This window comes from Tachypleus tridentatus, chromosome 7 (assembly GCF_004210375.1).
Source record: "Tachypleus tridentatus isolate NWPU-2018 chromosome 7, ASM421037v1, whole genome shotgun sequence".
Lineage (NCBI taxonomy): Eukaryota > Metazoa > Arthropoda > Merostomata > Xiphosura > Limulidae > Tachypleus > Tachypleus tridentatus.
Genome location: NC_134831.1, coordinates 19,947,671 through 19,967,873, shown reverse-complemented (window position 1 = coordinate 19,967,873; position 20,203 = coordinate 19,947,671). Strand labels below are relative to the sequence as shown.

Genomic DNA, 20,203 nt, shown 5'->3' with positions numbered 1-20,203 from the left:
CTTGTTCAATATTGTGCTTCTCTTGCACAGTATTTTCTGAAATAAAACTCTGACATAAAACCCTGTTGAGTAAAACTTACTGAGATTTCAGATACATGTACTTTGTGTTTTAAAGATGTTAGTAGTGATAAAATGAAAAATTCTCATGTTTTATACTGAAGTCACAGGTGAGGGATGGAATGTTAATACAGAGTGATTCTATTAAAAAGAGTTTTTATAATCAAGATTTCAAAGAGATAAGTTATGTATGTTTCTGTGTTTTAAATAATATATTTGTGATGTGTGGAAAAAGTAACTAACTTGGAGATTATATGTTAATTATTATAAGGCACTAGATATAGGTGTATTCTCTACAGATGTGGTCATAATACAAAACATGATTGTATAATGTTCCTATATTGATAATGAATGGTTTCAAGATATACAAAACTGTTTTCCCATATTGCAACAGTAACATTCAATAGTGTATCATGTGTTGTGGAATCAATAAAATAACCTATGAGATGTACAAAACTGTTTTCCCATATTGCAACAGTAACATTCAATAAGTGTATCATGTGTTGTGGAATCAATAAAATAACCCATAAGATGTACAAAACTGTTTTCCCATATTGCAACAGTAACATTCAATAAGTGCATCATGTGTTGTGAAATCAATAAAATAACCTATGAGATGAACAAAACTGTTTCCCATATTGCAACAGTAACATTCAATAAGTGTATTATATGTTGTGGAATCAATAAAATAACCTATGAGATGAACAAAACTGTTTTCCCATATTGCAACAGTAACATTCAATAAGTGCATCATGTGTTGTGAAATCAATAAAATAACCTATGAGATGAACAAAACTGTTTTCCCATATTGCAACAGTATAATTTAATAAGTGTATCATGTTGTGGAATCAATAAAATAACCTATTTAATTTAATTCTAGCATTAAATCTTAAATTACTTATTTTACATTTGTTAATGTAATTCAGTTTTATTTGAGGGAGTTCTGCATGCCCTTTTTAGAGTACAGTTATAGAAAGCAAATCTGATGAATGTAATGTAATGATATATTTTTTTTAGAGGAAAGAACAGACAAAGAAAAAGCCTGTAAGACTCAGCACTAAATACTTGAATTGGTTGTTATATGCTTGTCTCACAGTTAAATTTTGGATGAATCTTTGGCTTTTGTATTTTCTGCCATTGTTATTGATTTGTCTTATTGTGAAGAAAATTGGTAAGCAGTGTTTTCTGTATCTTATAAGTTTAGATTTATTTCTCTCTCTGTGTATATAAAAAGTAGTGTTTTACGCTTATCTATCTGATGTCACAAGATGTTGGGAGAAACAGGTGAACTAATTTCAGTGAAGTTGGATAGAAGAACTCAGACCCTCCAAAATCAAGATGAGCAGTAAAACAAATGGTTTGACTTTCACAGCCATTTAAATTTTTCCATCTTAATGTGGAGAATTAGGGCTCAGCTGAGTGAAGAGTTTCATAACAGAGTGGAAATGATGTTTATTTCTGTGCATAGTGTAATACCTTTACATCAAATGAACAGATCATATGTTATGTCTTAAACAAAAAGTAGTGAAAAAGAGTAGCAAACACCCTAATATATAATATTGATTTTTACACTTATTTGGCATTTCTTTAGTATCTTTGGTAGATTGTATAAAAAGTCTTTATAGTGAGCTTGAACAAAATGGAAAATTCTAGTTTAGAAGTTTTTCTTTTTTCTTTTAATTCAGATGATTTTAAAGATTTGTAAACTTATATATTGATTAATCAATTAGTACTTTTGTTTCTTAAAATTATTACACTTATGTACACATAAACTATGAATGTTAATGTATCTTAAGTATTTTCAGGGTCTGTTTACTAAAATACTTTTTTATACTTTAAATGTTTATATCTGCTAATTAGAAGCTTAATTTAACTTCTGAACATTTGGAACTTTAGTGAAGATGATTTTGTCTCCTGTTATTTCTAGCATCTTATCTTGGAGTGTTAAGATTTGTCAGAGATAGAACTACAACTGTTAAAAATGCATTTATTAACTGGGTTATGAGAAGAAAAGTTGTGTTATGTCCAACTCCAGTACATGGCTTGTGGAGGATTATTGTTCAATGTGATAGTAAAGTAAGTTACTTTTTCTCACCTTTTATTTTAAAAGCACAGTAACTGGTAAATGTAAATGTCTTAGCATGTAATATATTGACAGGTACAGTTTACACCTTTAACAGCAGCCATCATCATATGATGCTTCTACTTACAACATTCCTGCAGTATAAGGGTTAAAGATACACCAAAATATATAAAATAATACTGGTGTTTAGAAATGCTGAGGCAAGAAACAGTTAACTATTTTAAGCCAAGTTTGTATCTAGTAATCATCTAACAAAAAATAAGTAGTTTACTTGGTTTTAGTAATGGAGCTAGTACTCTTCAATGTATAAAATTAGTAATGTTTATTATCTGATTTAAACAAAATCTATTATGTAAAAAAGGGAAGTTAATATCAAAGACGTTAAATAAAACTTTTCTAAAATATCATTGGAATGAACTTACTAATACAAAGCATGTAACAAGTACTTTATTTCCTAAACGTTGTTCATAATTTTCGCCAATGGAACGGCCTGGCATGGCCAAGCGCGTAAGGCGTGTGACTCGTAATCTGAGGGTCGCGGGTTCGCGCCCGCGTCGCGTTAAAACATAGCCGTGGTGTATAATGACGGTCAATCCCACTATTCGTTGGTAAAAGAGTAGCCCAAGAGTTGGCGGTGGGTGGTGATGACTAGCTGCCTTCCCTCTAGTCTTACACTGCTAAATTAGGGACGGCTAGCACAGATAGCCCTCGAGTAGCTTTGTGCGAAATTCCAAAACAAACAAACAAACCAAAAACAAGCCAGTGGAACAGACAAAGAAAAGTATGGTGAAATGTTTTACCTAATGAAATAATAAAACTGCAATATTGAGCTTTCTGTATGAGAACAGGACTATTACAGATTACTAAATCTAAATATGTATTTATCACTAACTATGGAATTCATGCCAATAATTCTATAATTTTTTATTTTACACTGAAATTTATTTGGTAAATATGTAAAAACTTTTCATATGGAAGATAATATTCTGTCAAACTAATTGTAAATTCCACTCTTCCCAAACTAGTTTAAAATATATCTTTATTTCGATATAATAAGATATTTTTTTCTAAATTTACATGTAAGCATTCTGCCTTTACAGTACTGTTAGCATCCTTGTTAATTAATGTAGAAATGTCATAAATATGTACCAGTCCTTTTGTTTTGGGTTACATATGGCAATGCCTGTCTTACAGAAGCTTGTCTTGTTTTAACATGTGTTTATGTCAACTCCTTGGATGGGTTGAGGCCATTTCAAGGGATGAAACAGATACTTGTACAAGTTCATATGAATAGGGGGCTTTCTCTCTTGCATTTATTATTTGGAATAGTTGTTGATGTGAGTATTCAAAAAATTGTGGGATATTACCCTAGGATCTCTTTATATTACTTAAAACTGAAGTATTTCATTATTTTTCCTGCTCTGTACAGAGTTTCTTGGAAAATCTTCTTACTTCAGCAGGCAGTTGAAGGCTAATAACAAAAAAACAGAAGTGAGACAGTTGGTAACTAATTAACACAAAAAAAATGTATGGATACAGATTTGTTTTATTTGTTCACTTGTGTTTTTTTTTTTTAACTTGTATAGTTTATTCACTATATCACACATCCTGAACCTGTGGAAACTTTTAGTTACTGTTCTGATATCATTGTACCTAAATGCATAAGTTATATATGTATAAGTATACAATGAAATGTTAAAACGTCTTGTGATAGTTTAGTTATGGGTTTTTATTTTTATGTAAAATCTAATAGAGATAGATCTAAAGATGATATTGGTTCTTTAATAGATCTTTACATTTACTCTGAAAGTAACAAGATTGTTGTAGTTGGTGAGTGTCGCAAGATAAATATTACCAAACTCTGCATACTCTTACCCAAGCTACTTGCTCCTTATGCCACCCTTTACTTAAGACCTATTTTTTCTTGCTCTTTGCCTGTGGACACTGTAATTCAGATATCTGTGCTCTTTACTATTCCTGTACCCTCATCCATCTTTCACACCTTCTGCTCCCTGGCTGTCAGTTCCCAGGAAGTCTGGTGTTGGATTATAGTGTGACTGGCTTGAATAAGTCCTCACACATAAGGCTGGTTGCCATCTTCCTCCTATCACGAATCATACAAAAAAAACTACAGATGCCACCACAATTATACTTATATTTCATATCAATGCCTGAATGTTGGGTTCCTAGGTGGTCTGGTGTTGGTTGTTTAAAGGGTCAGCACTCGATCACAACCAAGGTTATTAAACCAGAAAGTACTCTTTCCTTCTGTTTCCTTGTAATTAGATAAATATGATTGGAAACCTCCTTCAACCACAAACCAGAAGACATGTACCCAATGTTGATTTGTTTGGAACTGGAGCTGACTTACCTGCAATCATCTCCTGTTCAATTGAGTTGGAGTGTGAACTTACTAATAAATCATGCACATGCACTAACTTTCCTTGTGCACTTCCTGCAGCTGGTATTGGTCCAAGTGTCTGAATGTTGAGTTATGGCCAGACACATGAATGGCATGTAGTCTGTGTTCTCCTCCCACAACTGGTGTCAATCCAAGAGTCTGTTGGTAAGGTTGAAATGGTATGCACCAATAATGCTATGTAACAAAATTTTTACTTTTTCTTGTTCCTGGGTAAAAGTGTTATTTCTGAATTGTTTATGCTTAAAGAAAATGGAAAAGATCCTTTTTTCTCTTCAAACTTTGCTTTTGTGACCTGGATAATGAAATTTTCAAATTTACCCATTTTCCAGAACATTCCAAGTAGATTCAGTGATAAGTAGCTGATAGAGAATTTTCTCGAACTTAAAGAATTTTCAAGAACTATCTAGAATGTTGTAGAACTTACAAGGATTTTCTCGGACTTTCCATACTTATATATATATATATACAGGGGTTCATCACTCACCACTTCACTTTGGTTCTAGCTGCCTAAGTGAACATATAGACCTATCTGATTTTATCAAAGATGGCATCAAGAAGCTGCAGGCATTCTCCAGATGCATTCTGCTATGTATGTGGCCAATTTATCACAATAGACAGAGTTCTCTGTGGGAGGCACGATCTCAAGTATGAGCCACTAGTGGACCTCCAGAAGGTGTTGTTCTCACCATTTCACATAAAATTGGGTCTTATGAAACAATTTGCCACAGCTCTTGAGAAGGAGTCTGCAGCCTTCAAGTACTCTCGAGACTTCTTCCCTAAGTTGTCTGAGGCTAAGGTCAAAGCTGATGTCTTTGTTGGACCACAAATAAAGATCCTGCAGTGCACAGAATTCCCCAAGAAGCTCAGTAGGAAGAAATAAAACCTTGGAGCAGCTTTGTTGCAGTGGTTCGGGCCTTCTTGAGCAATCACAAGGCTGAAATTATGTGGAACTGGTTGAGGCTCTGGTGAAGAACTACGGCAAAATGGGCTGCAGGATGTCTCTGAAAGTCTACATTCTTGATGCACATCTTGATAAATTCAAGAAGAACATGGGAGCATAATCAGAGGAGCAAGGCGAGTGCTTCCACCAAGATATACTGGACTATGAACATCGCTACCAAGGAGCATATAATGAAAACATGATGGGAGACCATATTTGGGGGCTGATACATGGAAGTGATTTACATTGCAGTTACAAATCTCAAAAAACTACTAACTTCTAAACATTTTTGTATAACTTTAGTATAAATACATGCAAATCTTGATTCATGTGATGTTTTATTCAGACCTCATGTAAATGAAAATGTACAAATTTACTTGTTTTTACATAGAAAATAGGTTAATTTCTAAATTTTTTTATCCAGGTCATAAAAGCAAAGTTTGAAGGGAATAATGTCCAATATCTGTACTTTTACTAAGTAAGCAATTAAGAAATAACACATACTATCCAGGAACAAAATTTGTGTTACATAGTGTAATCTTTGTGTGTTCTTGCAGCCAGTATCAGTCAATAAGTCTAACAGTAGAGTTGAGGTGAATACATGGTATGATCTGAATGCACCCAAACCACACTAAAAACAGTGGCTTTCTGCAATGTCTTGGATTAGCTAGGTTCTAATTCTGCCAAAACCCACAACACAGGGTGCTCATTTGTGTCTTTGTATGTATGTCCTTGTGGAGTCCTTTCCATTTGGTTTCACACTCAATGGGTTTCTTTCAGGTGTTTCATTTAGTTAACTTTACACTGGTCTCTCCACCATATTAGTGTGAAATTCTAGATTTCTGTGTGGTGGAGGGCTTTTTCTGCATTATAACATTATGCATTCATGCAAATCACAAGAAACCTTGTGAAATTGAAAGATAATTGCCTAAAGACTAGTGGCATGTGAACCTTTAAACAGATGCTTGGGATAGATATCTTTCGAAACGATATTTTCAGTTAAGGCACCTCCCAAAATTTCTACAGTGTTCCCTTAATTTTGATGCATACTTCATGGATCCTTTAAACCATATAACCCAGGAACGATTCTACTATAATATTTGATATAGTTTTTACAAATGTATGAAATTTTTTTCTTTTATGATTAAAATTATTTTTTAGCCACACATGTTAATTGTAGTTAACTTGTTTGTTCCACCAGGATACTGTTTATGTAAGGCCATGTTGGTTGTGCTAATTCATTAATTATTATTTAACCATGGGGCTTTATTTGTGCATGTACAGACTGAAAGGGTTACACTGTTTTATGATAGCTCTGAAGCTTACAGTCTAGTATCTGTTAACGTTAGAATTTCAAATGTATAGTTAGTATATTAATGATTCGAAGAGTATGGACAAATATATTAAACTCTTTGTCAAATATTTTAGATGTGTGGGATAAGATTTCATTAATTGTTATTGGAATTCTGCACAGGTATAGCAGTGAAAAGGTCTGCAGAATAATAGAAGGTTAAGTCAAGATGTTTATTATGAAATGATTTTAAAGTTATGAATAACTATGCAATGAGAATGAATGGAGTGAATAAACTGGTAACATGTTTAAACAAGAAATTTACAATATATATTAATATCGCATATAACACAAGCATAGTATGTATACTTGCTTTACTGACTCTGAATGGTCATTTTTAACTAGGTCTTCAACAAATCATATGAATGTATATACAAGACTTACTAAAACAAATGTTCCTTACTTTGCAAGAAATGTTCTTTTATATTGACTACATTTCTAATCAAAATATAATCTTAAAATATCACCTAAACTATATATTAAATACTTTGTTATGGACATCCTTCCACAACTGCAGTATTACAGCAAACTTCCAATAGGCATAGCAGGTATTATCACACAGAAAATATAACACAGGAACCATAGCTATAATGGAATAAGCATAACAGCTATCGTGATCACACATTTTATAAAACCTGTGCACATTCATGGTACAAATGATAACTCCAGGAAAAATTACTATAATATCATAAGATTTTGCCTGTTGTTTAGAATTAAGCACAAAGCTACACAATGGGCTATCTGTGCTCTTCCCACCATGGTTATCAAACCCAGTTTCTAGCTGTGTGAGTCCACAGACATACTGCTGTGCTACTATGGGGCAATATCATAAAAGTATAGAAACTTGTAATATACTTATCTCCTTTCTGTGGGTTCCTGCATGTGGAGAGCAGACCTTCCAGGTAAGATTTTTTCTTTCAATTTATCTCCTCTGGGATCTAAACATCCACCCTTGTGTTTCCTGTGTGTGGTGACCCATGAATGGGAGGAGAGGATCCTGGTGATTGAGGGGTCCAATCCTAACACACTTCTTTGGCCTTGAATTCTTGTAGATGGGTGGCCTTTGGGTGGTGCCCCTTGAGTCATTTGGCTGGTCCACTTGGGCTAGGGTTAACCAAGTACCTGTGTTGGATGTTCTCAACAGGTGTTGTGGACATTGTATCTGATGCTGGTGTTTGGGTATAGTGCTCACAAAACCCTGACATTGCTTCAGTGTCCTTGTTTAATGTTGTAGTGCATCCCCTCGTAGGGGTCTGTGGTGGGTGGGGGTCAGTGGTAAATGAAATATTCCTTTTTTTTATAATGGATCCTCCAAATAAAAACTTAAATAAATAGTGAAAAAATAGTTTATAGATAAATGACCACATCTCGAAGATTCTGAGTAGCAATCTTCAACATCTGTATCACCTGTTGTACCTCATTTTCTTATATTATATTTTCTTTCAGACAAACCTCTAGGGCAGATGTCTCTTTTTTTATTCAGAAGGGACTAGAGGGACTTGCTGGTTTTCCAAAATCAGTAAAGAAGCTTTGCTCTGGTAACATATTGGTGGAAATATCCACATCTGAACACAGTGAACTCCTCTTATATTCAAAGGCAATTGGGGATATACTTGTTGAGGTTACACCTCATGCTACTTTGAATTCATCATGAGGAGTTATTGTTGAGAGGGATTTGAAGAACATCCCTGAGTCAGAGATTCTTGTTGGTTTCTCCACCCAAGGAGTTTCTACAGTGAGGTGTATCTCCACTTGCAGAGATGGAATTGTGATGCCAACCAATGTCCTCATTCTGATATTTAAATCATCATGTCCACCTGCCACCATCAAGGCAGTTTATCTTAACTGCAGGGTTTGGCCATACATTCCAAACCCTCCTAGATGTTTCCAGTGTCAGCAGATCAGTTACTCGAAGATGTCATGTCATGGTCCTTTGACACATTCACGTTGTGGTAGCAAAGACCACGGTATTTATGAGTGTGAAACAAACCCTCATTGCATTAGTTGCAATGGCCCTCACCAGTTCTGCTTTTGTTTCTGCCTTAAATGACTGGAAGAAAATTGAGGTGCAGCATTTGAAAATGATTCAACACATCACTTACCCTTAAGCTCGAAAGTTGGTGTTCACCACTTAATTTCAGATGTATGCTGCTGCACTTCATTCCACAATTACAGTTGGAGTGCAGATGAATATCTCTGTGCCTCCAAAAGAATCATTCTCAAACCAAATGAAAAGTCTTTTGACCTACATGGTTAAAAAAGTTGATGAATCGACTTCAACACCCATTTATGTCCCTAACATGCATTCTAGCAAATTCCAAGATCTACCTTCTTTGGTTCTGGGTATGGGCATTTCCTGGGGTACATCTTCTTCTCCCACCCCAAGATGCAAAATGATTATTCATTCATGTCTTCAATCTCGTCCTGTCCTCTTCCAGCAGCAAAGACCTGCCCAATCGACCAACAGCAGGATCCATGGAGATTGATAGGCCTCCCTCGAATAAAGACACTAAAGAAAAAAGATGTGGTCATAAACAGAAAGGTTCTCCACCCAATTCGCCTACACATATATAAAAATAGCCACCTTGATACAATGGAACTGTTGAGGTTTACATTCTAATATGGATGACATCAAAATGCTTATTGCTTCCTAATATCCTGTAAGTCTTTCCTTTCAGGAAATATTTTTGAAGCCTGCTGATACAATCACCTTTTGGCACTTTTCTTTGTACAGAAATGACAGGCTGTTTGATAGATGAGTGCATGGAGGAGTGGCACTATTGGTTGATCAGTATGTGTCCACCCTGTCTTTTTCACTCTGCACACCCTTGGAGGCTGTAGCCATCTGTATTTCCTTGGGTTGTACCATCACTGTTTGCTCTCTCTACCTGTTACCTGGAGAGACCTGTGATCATTCAGACCTTGATGCTCTCATTGAACAGTTGCTGTCTCCCTTTTTAATCCTAGGGAACTTTAATCGATATCATTACCTCTAGGGAGGTGCTGATATTGATGGGAGGAGTCGCTCTGTAGAGCATATGTTCTCTGATCACAACCTTTCTCTTTTCAGTAGCAGTTCTTCTACTTATTTTCATGCATCTAGTCAGTCCTTTACTGCTATTTATCTCTCAATTTCCTCCCTTGTGCTATTCTCCAACTTTTCATGGAGGGTTGACAATAATCCACGTGGCAGTGATCATTTTCCTATAATTTTGAGAGAGACTGGCTGTGGTCATTGTCACTTGACCTGCGAGCCCCAGTGGAAGTTTGATCAAGGAAACTGGCCCTCTTTCACTGCTCTCGCAGAACTTGATCCTGCCATCATCTGTAAGCCACTAATAGATGACTGTGTGGCAGCAGTAACTGACTGTATTATACAAGCAACTGCTCAGTGTATTCCAAAAACCTCAACACGTTTTGCAGGGTATCTAGCACTTATGCTTCATCCTTCATCTTCTTAGCCATCTAGACTGGGGAAGAATGATCACCTTTTTCCTTTTGAGATGATTGTCTCTATGACTGTAATCATCCCTTTACGAGCTTTGACTAACTGTCTCTGTAAGACATTAGAGAGGATGGTTAATGCTCATCTTCTTTGGTTCCTCGAATCAAAAACCTCCTCTTGCCTACCCAACTTGAACCACTTGATTTGACATCAATCAGAGATGCATTGAGAAGGCTTATGATACAACATGGAGGTGTGGCATTTTGTGAGACCTCCATATATATGGGTTATATGCCCATTTGCCAATTTTTATTAAAATTTGTTTAATGGACAGGCGATTCCATGTTTATGTGGGTTCAACACTTTCCCATTCTTTTCTACAGGAACATGAAGTCCCTCAGGACTGAGTTTTAAGTGTCACACTTTCAGTATAAGATTAATGCCATCACTGAACAACTTCCTTTTACTGTTGCAAATTAGCTCTATGTCGATGATTTTCATGTCTACTGTCAGTTGTTGAACGTGAGGTATATTGAGTGGAAACTACAGACTACTCTCAATCATTGACTGTAGTGAACCACAGCAAATGGCATTAACTTCTCTCTCTCTTAAAACTGTTTGCATGCACTTTTGTTGCCAATGGGGTATTTATCCTGATCCTGAGTTCCATATCGGTGAAGTTGTGCTGCCTGTGGTCCCTGAGATAAAGTTCCTGGGGATTATCTTTCACCATAAGCTAACCTTTATACCACATATCAAGCAACTATGGGTCAAATGTACAAGAGCACTGAACATCCTCAGTGCCTTCTCTTCCACCACTTGGGGAGTGGATCGGTGTTCTGTGTTAACGATATATTGTGCTCTTATGTGATCAAAACTCGACTGTAGATCAGTTGTGTATGGTTTTGTCAGGACCTTGTCCTTAATGATGCTAGACCCCACTCATCATCAAGGACTTCAACTTTGCACTAGGGCTTTCCTCACTTCCCCAGTTCAGAGCTTATACACAGAGTTTCATGAACCTTCTTTTCACCTCTGCCATTTGCAACTGTCTTTACTATATGCTTCGAAACTTCATTCCTTACCAAAGCATTTCACCTGAGGTTGTGTTTTCTTTCCTAGGTGGGCCATACTTTTTCAGAACAGATGATCTGCTCTTACTCCTTTTGGCCTTCATATCCAGACACAGTTGGATGAATTGGGCCTGTCCTTGGATAACATTGCTGTATACATTGGTCAGCCCATCCCACTATGGCTTATTACAGTCCCCAAATATGACCTATCTTTAAGTCATCTGAGAGAAGCAGACACTGCCAACTGGAAATACTGTCTGTTATATGTGAACATCTTTTGAACCATCCTCCCATTCCTATTTATACGGATGGTTTGAAATCAGGTGACTGTGTGGGCTCTACCATGGTTTGTTGTGGTTTGGTGGTTGCACGCAGAATCCCCTCTACAGCTTATGTGTTCACTGATGAACTGATGCCCTGGATCACATAGACACTAAGCAGTACTCAAACTGCACTATTTATACTGACTTGCTTAAGTTCTCTACTAGCTGTGGAACTGCTTCTTGTTAGTCCACAGCCTGCTCTCACCAATATTCAAAACTTACTGGCCCATTTCTCTTTAACATCTACTTCTATCCAGTTTTTCTGGATACCAGGCCATGTTGGTATTCACGGTAATGAGCTCGCCAATACACCGCAGCTAAGTCTATCTGCTTTGGCACTATCACCGCTGTGCTTGTACCATACATGGACTATGGTCCTGTATTCAAGGCTCATCTCTGTGCCAGTTGACAGTCGACTTGGAGTGAGCAATGTAAAAACAAGCTTTTGCAAGTAAAACCCTCTATTGGACTTTGGCCTTTTTGTTACTGTAATGATCGGAAAGAGGAAGTTGTTTTAACTAGACTACACATTGGTCACAGTTTTTTAACTCATCGTTTTCTTTTATCTGAGACTGATGCACCAATGTGTTGCCTGTATTACACTCAGGTCACAGTAAGCTACATTTTACTGTCTTTGTCTTGTTGTCATTATGACTGTCAACGACAGCACCATTTTAAACATGTTCTGTCCGAAGGTTTAACCCTAACATTAGATAATGTTATTGGTGATGGTGACACTGTCTACCTGGGAATTTTTTTTAGTTTTTAAAGGACATTAATCCTTTTAATACTATTTAAGTTTTTAAATTTATACTTTAGATCTTTCTTAATTACTAGATTGATACCACAGAATTCCATTATAATTTATTGAGTTTATTAACTAAGATGTATTTCACTCTAAAAATATATGAAATTTCAGCCAGGCTAATGATGAAACATATCTTCTTGAAATCTTTTTTTTGAAAGAATTAACTGGCATCATAACAGATGAAAATGGCTAAAACCCTCACAAGGTTGACATTCTAAGCTTTTGAATGTCTATTCATGTGTCATATACACTCTATATAAAGACCATTTCCTAAAATGAAAAGTACTGAGCTGGACCACTATGTTTGATTGAGTAAATGAACAATATTTCAGCAAATCAAAAAGATAGGAGGCTTTTATTTTATATTCTAGCTTCTTAATATCTGTAAATTGAGTTTCTAATTCGTACAAAAATATAGACTTTGTATTTTGTCAAGACAAACATCTAATTTGAACCAGTGCTGTATTCAACATACTAGACAGAAATCAATGTTTTTTAATGTTTACTTTCACATAAATAAACTGAATAATGTATAATACTAAAATTTGAATTATAATACACAGTTTGATACCAAACTTATTGACATAAATTAGTAAAATAGTACTTCAATAACTTTTTGAATGTAAGTTAACCATTATGATGATATGATCTTTGACTCCTGACCTGTAGTGATAGGATTAATAGGAATGCTTGTTGGGTGACTGAGAATAAGATATTAAACTTTCCATAAAAATGTGAAATCAATATATAAATAAACATTATGTTGGCTGGGTAATATCATCAAATTTAGTTGTAAATTCAAGTTAATTGCTCTTATTCAAATCTGTTGGCTAAATAAGTAGTTTCATCCATAAGTCTTGTGTTTACTGCTGCTGCCTCCTAAGCTTCACTGTCTAAAATTATAAACACAGTTGTTTCTAACATAACTGTTTATAATGCAGTGCTGTAATGTTGTCTTCACTTGCAATATTTGGTGTTTTTGTAAGGCATGTATTACTATACTGTGTGCATGACTATTTTATGTGATCTACCCTACACTTGCTATTACACACATATGTACATTTAAGTCTTATTATATTTTCTACAAATATCTAGTAGTGTGTGTGATTATTACTTATTTTGTAGTGAAGTAATGCATTCTTTGAACAAATGCTCAGTAATGGATTAGATGATTGTTATTCTATGCTAGAGTGATGCAAAATACTTTTGTATGCTCTTTTCATGTTTTTAGACCAGTACCAGGTGAAAGTGATATTTTGATAAAGAGTCTTTACAGAAGTGTAATTTATTAATAATTTGCAGTTCAGCTCTTGGATTGAAGGATCCATAGATACTTTTTCAAGTTTAACAGTGATTGTTATTCTTCTGGTTACCATGACCATTGGATTTTTACTCATAACTGTACAGGTATGTTTTCATTCACGTGAAATCTAACAGACTATGTATAAAACAACTAGAAACTCTGGAAAACTTACCTCTGTATTTTCTAGGACTTTCAGAGCTTTGGTGTTTTGAAATTTTTTTATATATAAATTTTGTATCTTTACTATAATTAAAATGTTATTCTACTCAGCTAGTTTTCTCTTATTATTTTATACGTGTAATTCTGTCTGTCTTTTAACCTATTGTTATGTTGCATCTTGATAATATTGTTCTGATTGTTCCATCTGTTATTCAAGTTTCTATTTAAACCAAATATACAAGAGGGTATACTGCAATAATGTAATCAAGTAAATATACAGTGTTGCAATGTTAATGTAAGTTTCGAGAAAAATGTCCACAATTATTCAATCCGTATCTAATATTTCATTTAAATTATTTGTTGAAGTTCTAATTACAGTGTAAAAGCTAGATCCCACTTGAATCCCTAATATCATATATGATATTTATGATGAGGTGTGTTATTTTTCAGTAAAATATCATAAGGTTCCTAAATGAGGGAATGTTTTGTTTTATTAGTTAGTTTATCATAGTCACCTGTGTAAATTTTTGTCATAGAGCAATAAGAAAATTAAAATTCCAAAACACAAAATACCTTCTCTTGCACTTACAGTTATAGCTGCTACTTTATCACTAGAGTTTCTTTCTTTGCCCATTTAAACATTGGACTGATTTTCCTTCCTTGATACAGTTTTTTATACCACTCAGTTGCACTTGTCAATATTTATCTCGTGATACTCTCCACCTATGTCAATGCATCCTCTATCCAGGTACTGTATGTAAAAACGTTGCTCAGATAATGCTATAACTTTTCTTGACAAAGCATCATTAATGGGTTTCCTAATGTTACGGTCATTTGGAGCAATTTTGAATATTATTGTATTATCTAGTTGATTTTCATAATAGTCATTATACTAATTTAAAAAAAAAAGTTTGTTTCTTTCAATTGGAAAGCCAATTTATGGTATGAATTTACAGATTATTATTTCTGACATGAAGGCAAATCCAGTATCTTCTATCCCACCTGTGATATCTAGCAGTGCACAAAAATTGGAAGAGAGGGAATCGCTCTCAGTTGAGACTGTCATCGTTCTTATGTCTAGTGCAATGGAGACATATTTGTATCTGTGGTGGTCCTATGGCGTCTCTGAGCCTGCAAATGAGGGCAGTCCTTGACATTCTGTAGAGAATTCAGATTTGCATTTCCTGCACTTTCTTTTAGTCTGTTATCTTTTCAGTCCCTCTTTGAGACAGTGGTAAATTTATGGATTTGCAATACTAGAATCTGTTGTTTGATTTCTGATAGTGGACACAACAGATAGCCCAACAATAATTTGCTCTAACAAAACAAACTTATATGACTAAATGTTGTTCCAGTCAATGGTAACCAACATAGACTTTAAACAACCTATGAAAAACAAATAGAAAGCCACTTTGAGATAAGGTGCCTTTGTTTTGTTGGTTCTCAGAGTGTGTGATGGTTAGTTTTGAGCCTCCATTTTACTTGATGGCTGAAAGTTCTGAGAGTAAATTTTTAGTTTTTTCTTTCTACATTGTAGTTTCTACTAAAAGGTTTACTTCTCACTTATGTGAAGGGACAGTTAGATCTTATCTGACATGGTTGTTGGAACTTTATCATTTAGTTTACCACTGCCAATGTGAAGGCATTTTCTGACTCTCAGATATTACATCTGTTTCTAGAATTTTGGGTTTTAAGGTAGAATTTGTAGTTCACCTGAATAGGTCAGTGTTTCCTGGTGGGACAGGTAAAGTCTGTCGTCTCAAATTACATTGGCTTCTACAGAGGGTCATAGTTTCATCCCTGTTGGTGTGTTTCAAACCCTGAAATCAACCCCCTCATTGCACTGGCACCCAGAATAGGTTTTCATTGCTTGGTCAGATTGCCAGCAGCATTGGAGAATTACTTTGTCTCTTCAAGGACTGCGTGGGCTCAATTCCAAGAATTTCTGGAGATGTGGTAACCTTAACTATGGGTCCAGAAGTACTGCAGGTTCTGAGTCACATTTCGTTGTTCTATTTACGTCTTCACCACAATTATCCACCCAAACTGTATGGTTTCCACCTCCTGCAGTTCATTACGATGTGGAACTTAGTTCTTGGGTTATTTGTGTTTGGTTAGTCTGAGGGTGGTGAGAGATTTGTGCTAGTTCATCAGAGTGTTTGTTCTTGTCATTTGTTGGGCCTATGCAGATAAGAGATTGGTGTCCAGTCATAGATCTTCTTTATCTGTATCAAAATTTAGATTCTCAAAGTTCACAAGTTACTCATTCCTCAACTTGTGTTGATTTTTTTTACTGAGATTATTGACGTTCAAGTTTGTTTTAAGCATCTCCTATCTGCTCTTTGCCATAGTGGTAGGACACTACCACTATTGATGTTTGTGGTAAATTAGGGTCAGGAACTATAGTTTTGGATTTTTTACCTTCTGACTTGCATTGGCTTCACATGGGCTCTGCCATATAGTTAGTTTTATCTTGTCCCATTCATTCAATTATACTGTTGACACACCATTCAAGGGAAGACTGGTTACTGCTGACACCATCCCATCAATTGTCAGTTCATCATGTCTTGATTCTACTTTTAGAAACAATTAAGGCAGGCTTCCCTTTTATGACTGAAACATCTGTTCTTGCTCCAGTTCAAAATGTTATCAGTCTGGATATTTTTTTTTTATCTCATCTCTCAGTTGGGGCACATTTGACATCAATCGACTTAGCGCCATAGAATAGGATGCTACTGCATGGATACTTCTTTCTTTTCTGGAAAAGTGGGCATAACTCGAATCTCTCATGTCTTTGGGACAAGGAGAAAAATGATCTTTTTATTGGTCTTTTATGTGTACAGGGATCATGAACATTGATTCACTGGTTTCTTCAGTTTTTCAGTCAGGATCATTCTTCTGTCTCAATGAGTTATTATATTAGGGCATTATTATGATATGGGTTCTTCTGCCACCACATCATACAGAGTTCCATATCTTCATGAATGTCCTGCTTCAGGGATGGGGTGCATATACTAACAGTAAGGAATTCCAGGGTCTATTCACAGATAAAGAAAAATCCCTACATAATGTTTTTATCCTTGCTTTTCAACAGGCATGCCTCATAGTCTGGGCTTATTAACTTTTTCACTGCCAAATTATTATTTTTAACTAATGGTGATTGCCATATTCATTTTGCCTGTTTGTACTGAATAGGGGTGCATTACATAAAACATTTATATCTTCACTGCAAATTAACATATAAACATGAATTTTTCAGAGTTTGTTTGGAAAGTACATAGTTAAGTAGCCAGTCATGTTCAAACATCTTCATTTCTTCCAGAGTTTCCTACAGCCCCTGGGCATCCTGTTTTAAATTAGTCGATGGTTCAGGTTCAGGTGGAGATGGGGACTTTATCTGGGGTAGAATTCCTGAACTGCTTCCTTGGGTCCTTTCTCGAGCCATAGTCACTCTTCCCCGTGCTTTCGCTGACCTTTCTCTGGTGGTAAAACCACGCCCCTTTGGGGGGGTGTGGTTCCATTATATCTATTCCCTTGGTTGCTTCCAACTTGCTTTGTGTGCTTGGTCTACTTTCTTCACCACTGCCTTCCAATTCTTCTTCTGAGCTTTCATACTCAAAACAGTCACTCTCTGAGGCCAAATCTTGCTGAATTATTTCCAAAACTTGAGTTGCAGTGAATGAAGAATGCCTGCCTGAGGCCATCTTGGAAACTTTGTTGACAAAATGATTCCCTTTTTTTGCATCCTAGAAACAATACTAATCACGTGATTAGGTTCATGAATATGTAAATAGTTCAAGATAAACATCTAAGGCTCTTTATATTAAGTGGGAACTTTGCATTTGCCCATAAAGTGCTGCTATCTATTGAATAAAGAAGCCACTATACAAATTTGACAATAGTCACAAATGGCACAAAGTGGTAGGATCGGCTACATTCAAATTTGGAAGGAAAGAATTAAGGAGTAAATTCTCAGGCTTCACTGTGGTGATTCCATGGTGGTAGTTTGTGTTTTTCATCAAGAAGGTATATGGTCTAGGCCTCCTTGTTTATAAATCTGAGACCTCCTTTCTTGGGACCAGACCTATTTTGTCACCCTTTAGCTTGGCCATGTTCTGTGGGTAGTGCCTGTAGTAACAGATGAATTGCTTCACTCCAGACAGATTGTTCTGACAGAATAGATGCAAAGTTCTGTTGGATTGGCTCTTCTTTTGCAACTTGAATTGGTGGTTGGCATTGGATAACCCAACATTTGGAAATTTGGTTTCCAGTGACTCACCTTTAGGCTTAGGCAGTAGATAAATTCCATTAGGACAGAACAGGTTTACAATTCTAAACAATCTTTTCACTTAATATGCTACCCAGGGTACAAAATATGATTTATTTCAACCCATTGTCAGATCCTGTTGATAGCAACAAATTAACTGGTACACCCTGGTTTTTGCTTCTGTGACGTGTTCTGTTCTTCCACTTTTTTGGGGTCTCTCTCTGTGTAAGCAGCCATAATCTGGTGTGGTACAACCAGTTGTCAAGAAGTTCAAGCTTTTGGCACAGTGATTATGCTGTCTTTTACATGGCATCATGGTTTAATTTCTAAGATCACTATGTATCTATCTCAGTTTCTGCTTAATCTGAAAGACACATCTATCACCAGTAATTTTCTTCATATTGAGAGGGGGTTATATCCTGTTCAATCAGTAGTGTCAACCATAAGTCTTTTTCTCAACCTGGCTCTTTAGCTGAGGTTTTTGCACCTTCCACATTTGCCTTTGTTTAAGGCACCTTTATCGACCAACATTCGATTATCACAACTAAATATTTTTTTGAGTTTCCAGATTCCTCACATTGCTTTGGATACTTGGTACCAAATGTCCTTTTCAGTTACTTAACAAGTATATTAAAATTACAAGTTCTCAAGACCTGTTTTTGTGGCTGCTCACCCATGAGCATCTCCAGTTGGAGTGACTTCTGCTGTTTATCCACAGACCACATTCTCATTCTCACTATGTCCTCATATCAGTTATTCCTACCCAACACACTTTCAGATGGGAAAGGGGTTTAATCTTTTTCTCCTGTTCCTCTGATTACTGTCTTATTCTGTGTCCAATCAGATTTTGCTCTTGGTTATGTTTGGTGAAGGTACTGAACATTCTATTGTACTAATACCTTTAAAGATACTAAACAATGCTTTTTATTCTGGACTCTCTTTGAATGTGAGATATCTTGTGCAATTTATATCTAATCAGGCTTCTTTTTTCTATCTCATTAGTGGCTTGGTCACATTGCCTGTTACAGTTCTTTGTGCAGACTGGTATGTGGACTTCCCCCAATACCTTTATCTCATATTATGTGATCTGTTAGTCTCTTCATCTGAGGGTTGTTTTCTAAGCCCTGACACTATCTTAACCATTTAAGGATTCCACTCTGTGGCACGTGTTGCTCATACAGGTGTGCTTTTATCAAACAATCCCATACTAGCAACCATTAATTCAATATACTTTATACTGGTTGCAACAAGCTCTGTAGTAATGAGGTGCTCCATAGGAGCACATAGGAGCTGATTAGGTGGTATTACTGTTCTATGATGGACCTCCACCTGTCGACTACCACGAGTAAAGCATAAGGTGATCCTGTCAATCCTTGCTGATATTTGAATTGAATAAATCAAGTTTAATTTATTTTTCAAAATTTAAGTAACTTGATTCACCTATTGCATTGTTTCTCAGGGCTCCCCAGTGTGCATTACTCTCCAAATTCTACTAATGGATGTAGGGGGGTGGATCCATCCACTCTTGGAGAAGAGGGAAACGTTGGGGATCTTCTTACCTGGGTGTTTTACCAGATATCAATAGACATAGTACCAGCTTAAGTGGGAGCCTACTTGTAATACTGATTCGGATTTGATGCTTGGATATGCAAGGCTCTACTTTCTGACCAATATAAATTCAGTACAATGTTCATAAAGGGAATCAACTATCTCCTCATAATTTTGAATGTGGAATGTTCCTATTCTGGGTCCTTGGTTTAGCACAGTTATTCCACATCATCCCTCTAATTCTGGGAGTAAGTAGATTGTACCTTGTCCACATGGTTGTGGAGTGAGAATGAATGTTCATAATTCCAGACTATTCCATTGGTTGAGTAAGGTATACATGGTTTTGTCATTCCAAGCCTGGGGTGTTGTCTTTCAGATTTTTTATGTGGAGGAGTATGTTTTTTTGTTTTTTTTTCTAATTGGT

At 35.9% G+C, this 20,203-nt stretch overlaps 1 protein-coding gene across 8 annotated transcripts in view; it reads left to right on the top strand.

The window, feature by feature from the left end:
• The window catches only part of LOC143255250 (transmembrane protein 245-like), a 54,490-nt gene that overhangs the window by 17,855 nt on the left and 16,432 nt on the right, over nucleotides 1-20,203 (top strand). For 4 of the 8 annotated variants that reach the window (XM_076510619.1, XM_076510618.1, XM_076510616.1 and 1 more), the window contains 3 exons: nucleotides 1,075-1,228; nucleotides 1,985-2,133; nucleotides 13,805-13,909. In XM_076510619.1, the coding sequence (XP_076366734.1) occupies nucleotides 1,075-1,228; nucleotides 1,985-2,133; nucleotides 13,805-13,909 (408 nt within the window). The remainder of the gene's footprint in view (nucleotides 1-1,074; nucleotides 1,229-1,984; nucleotides 2,134-13,804; nucleotides 13,910-20,203) is intronic. The other 4 variants (XM_076510621.1, XM_076510620.1, XM_076510623.1 and 1 more) reach the window with 1 other exon arrangement.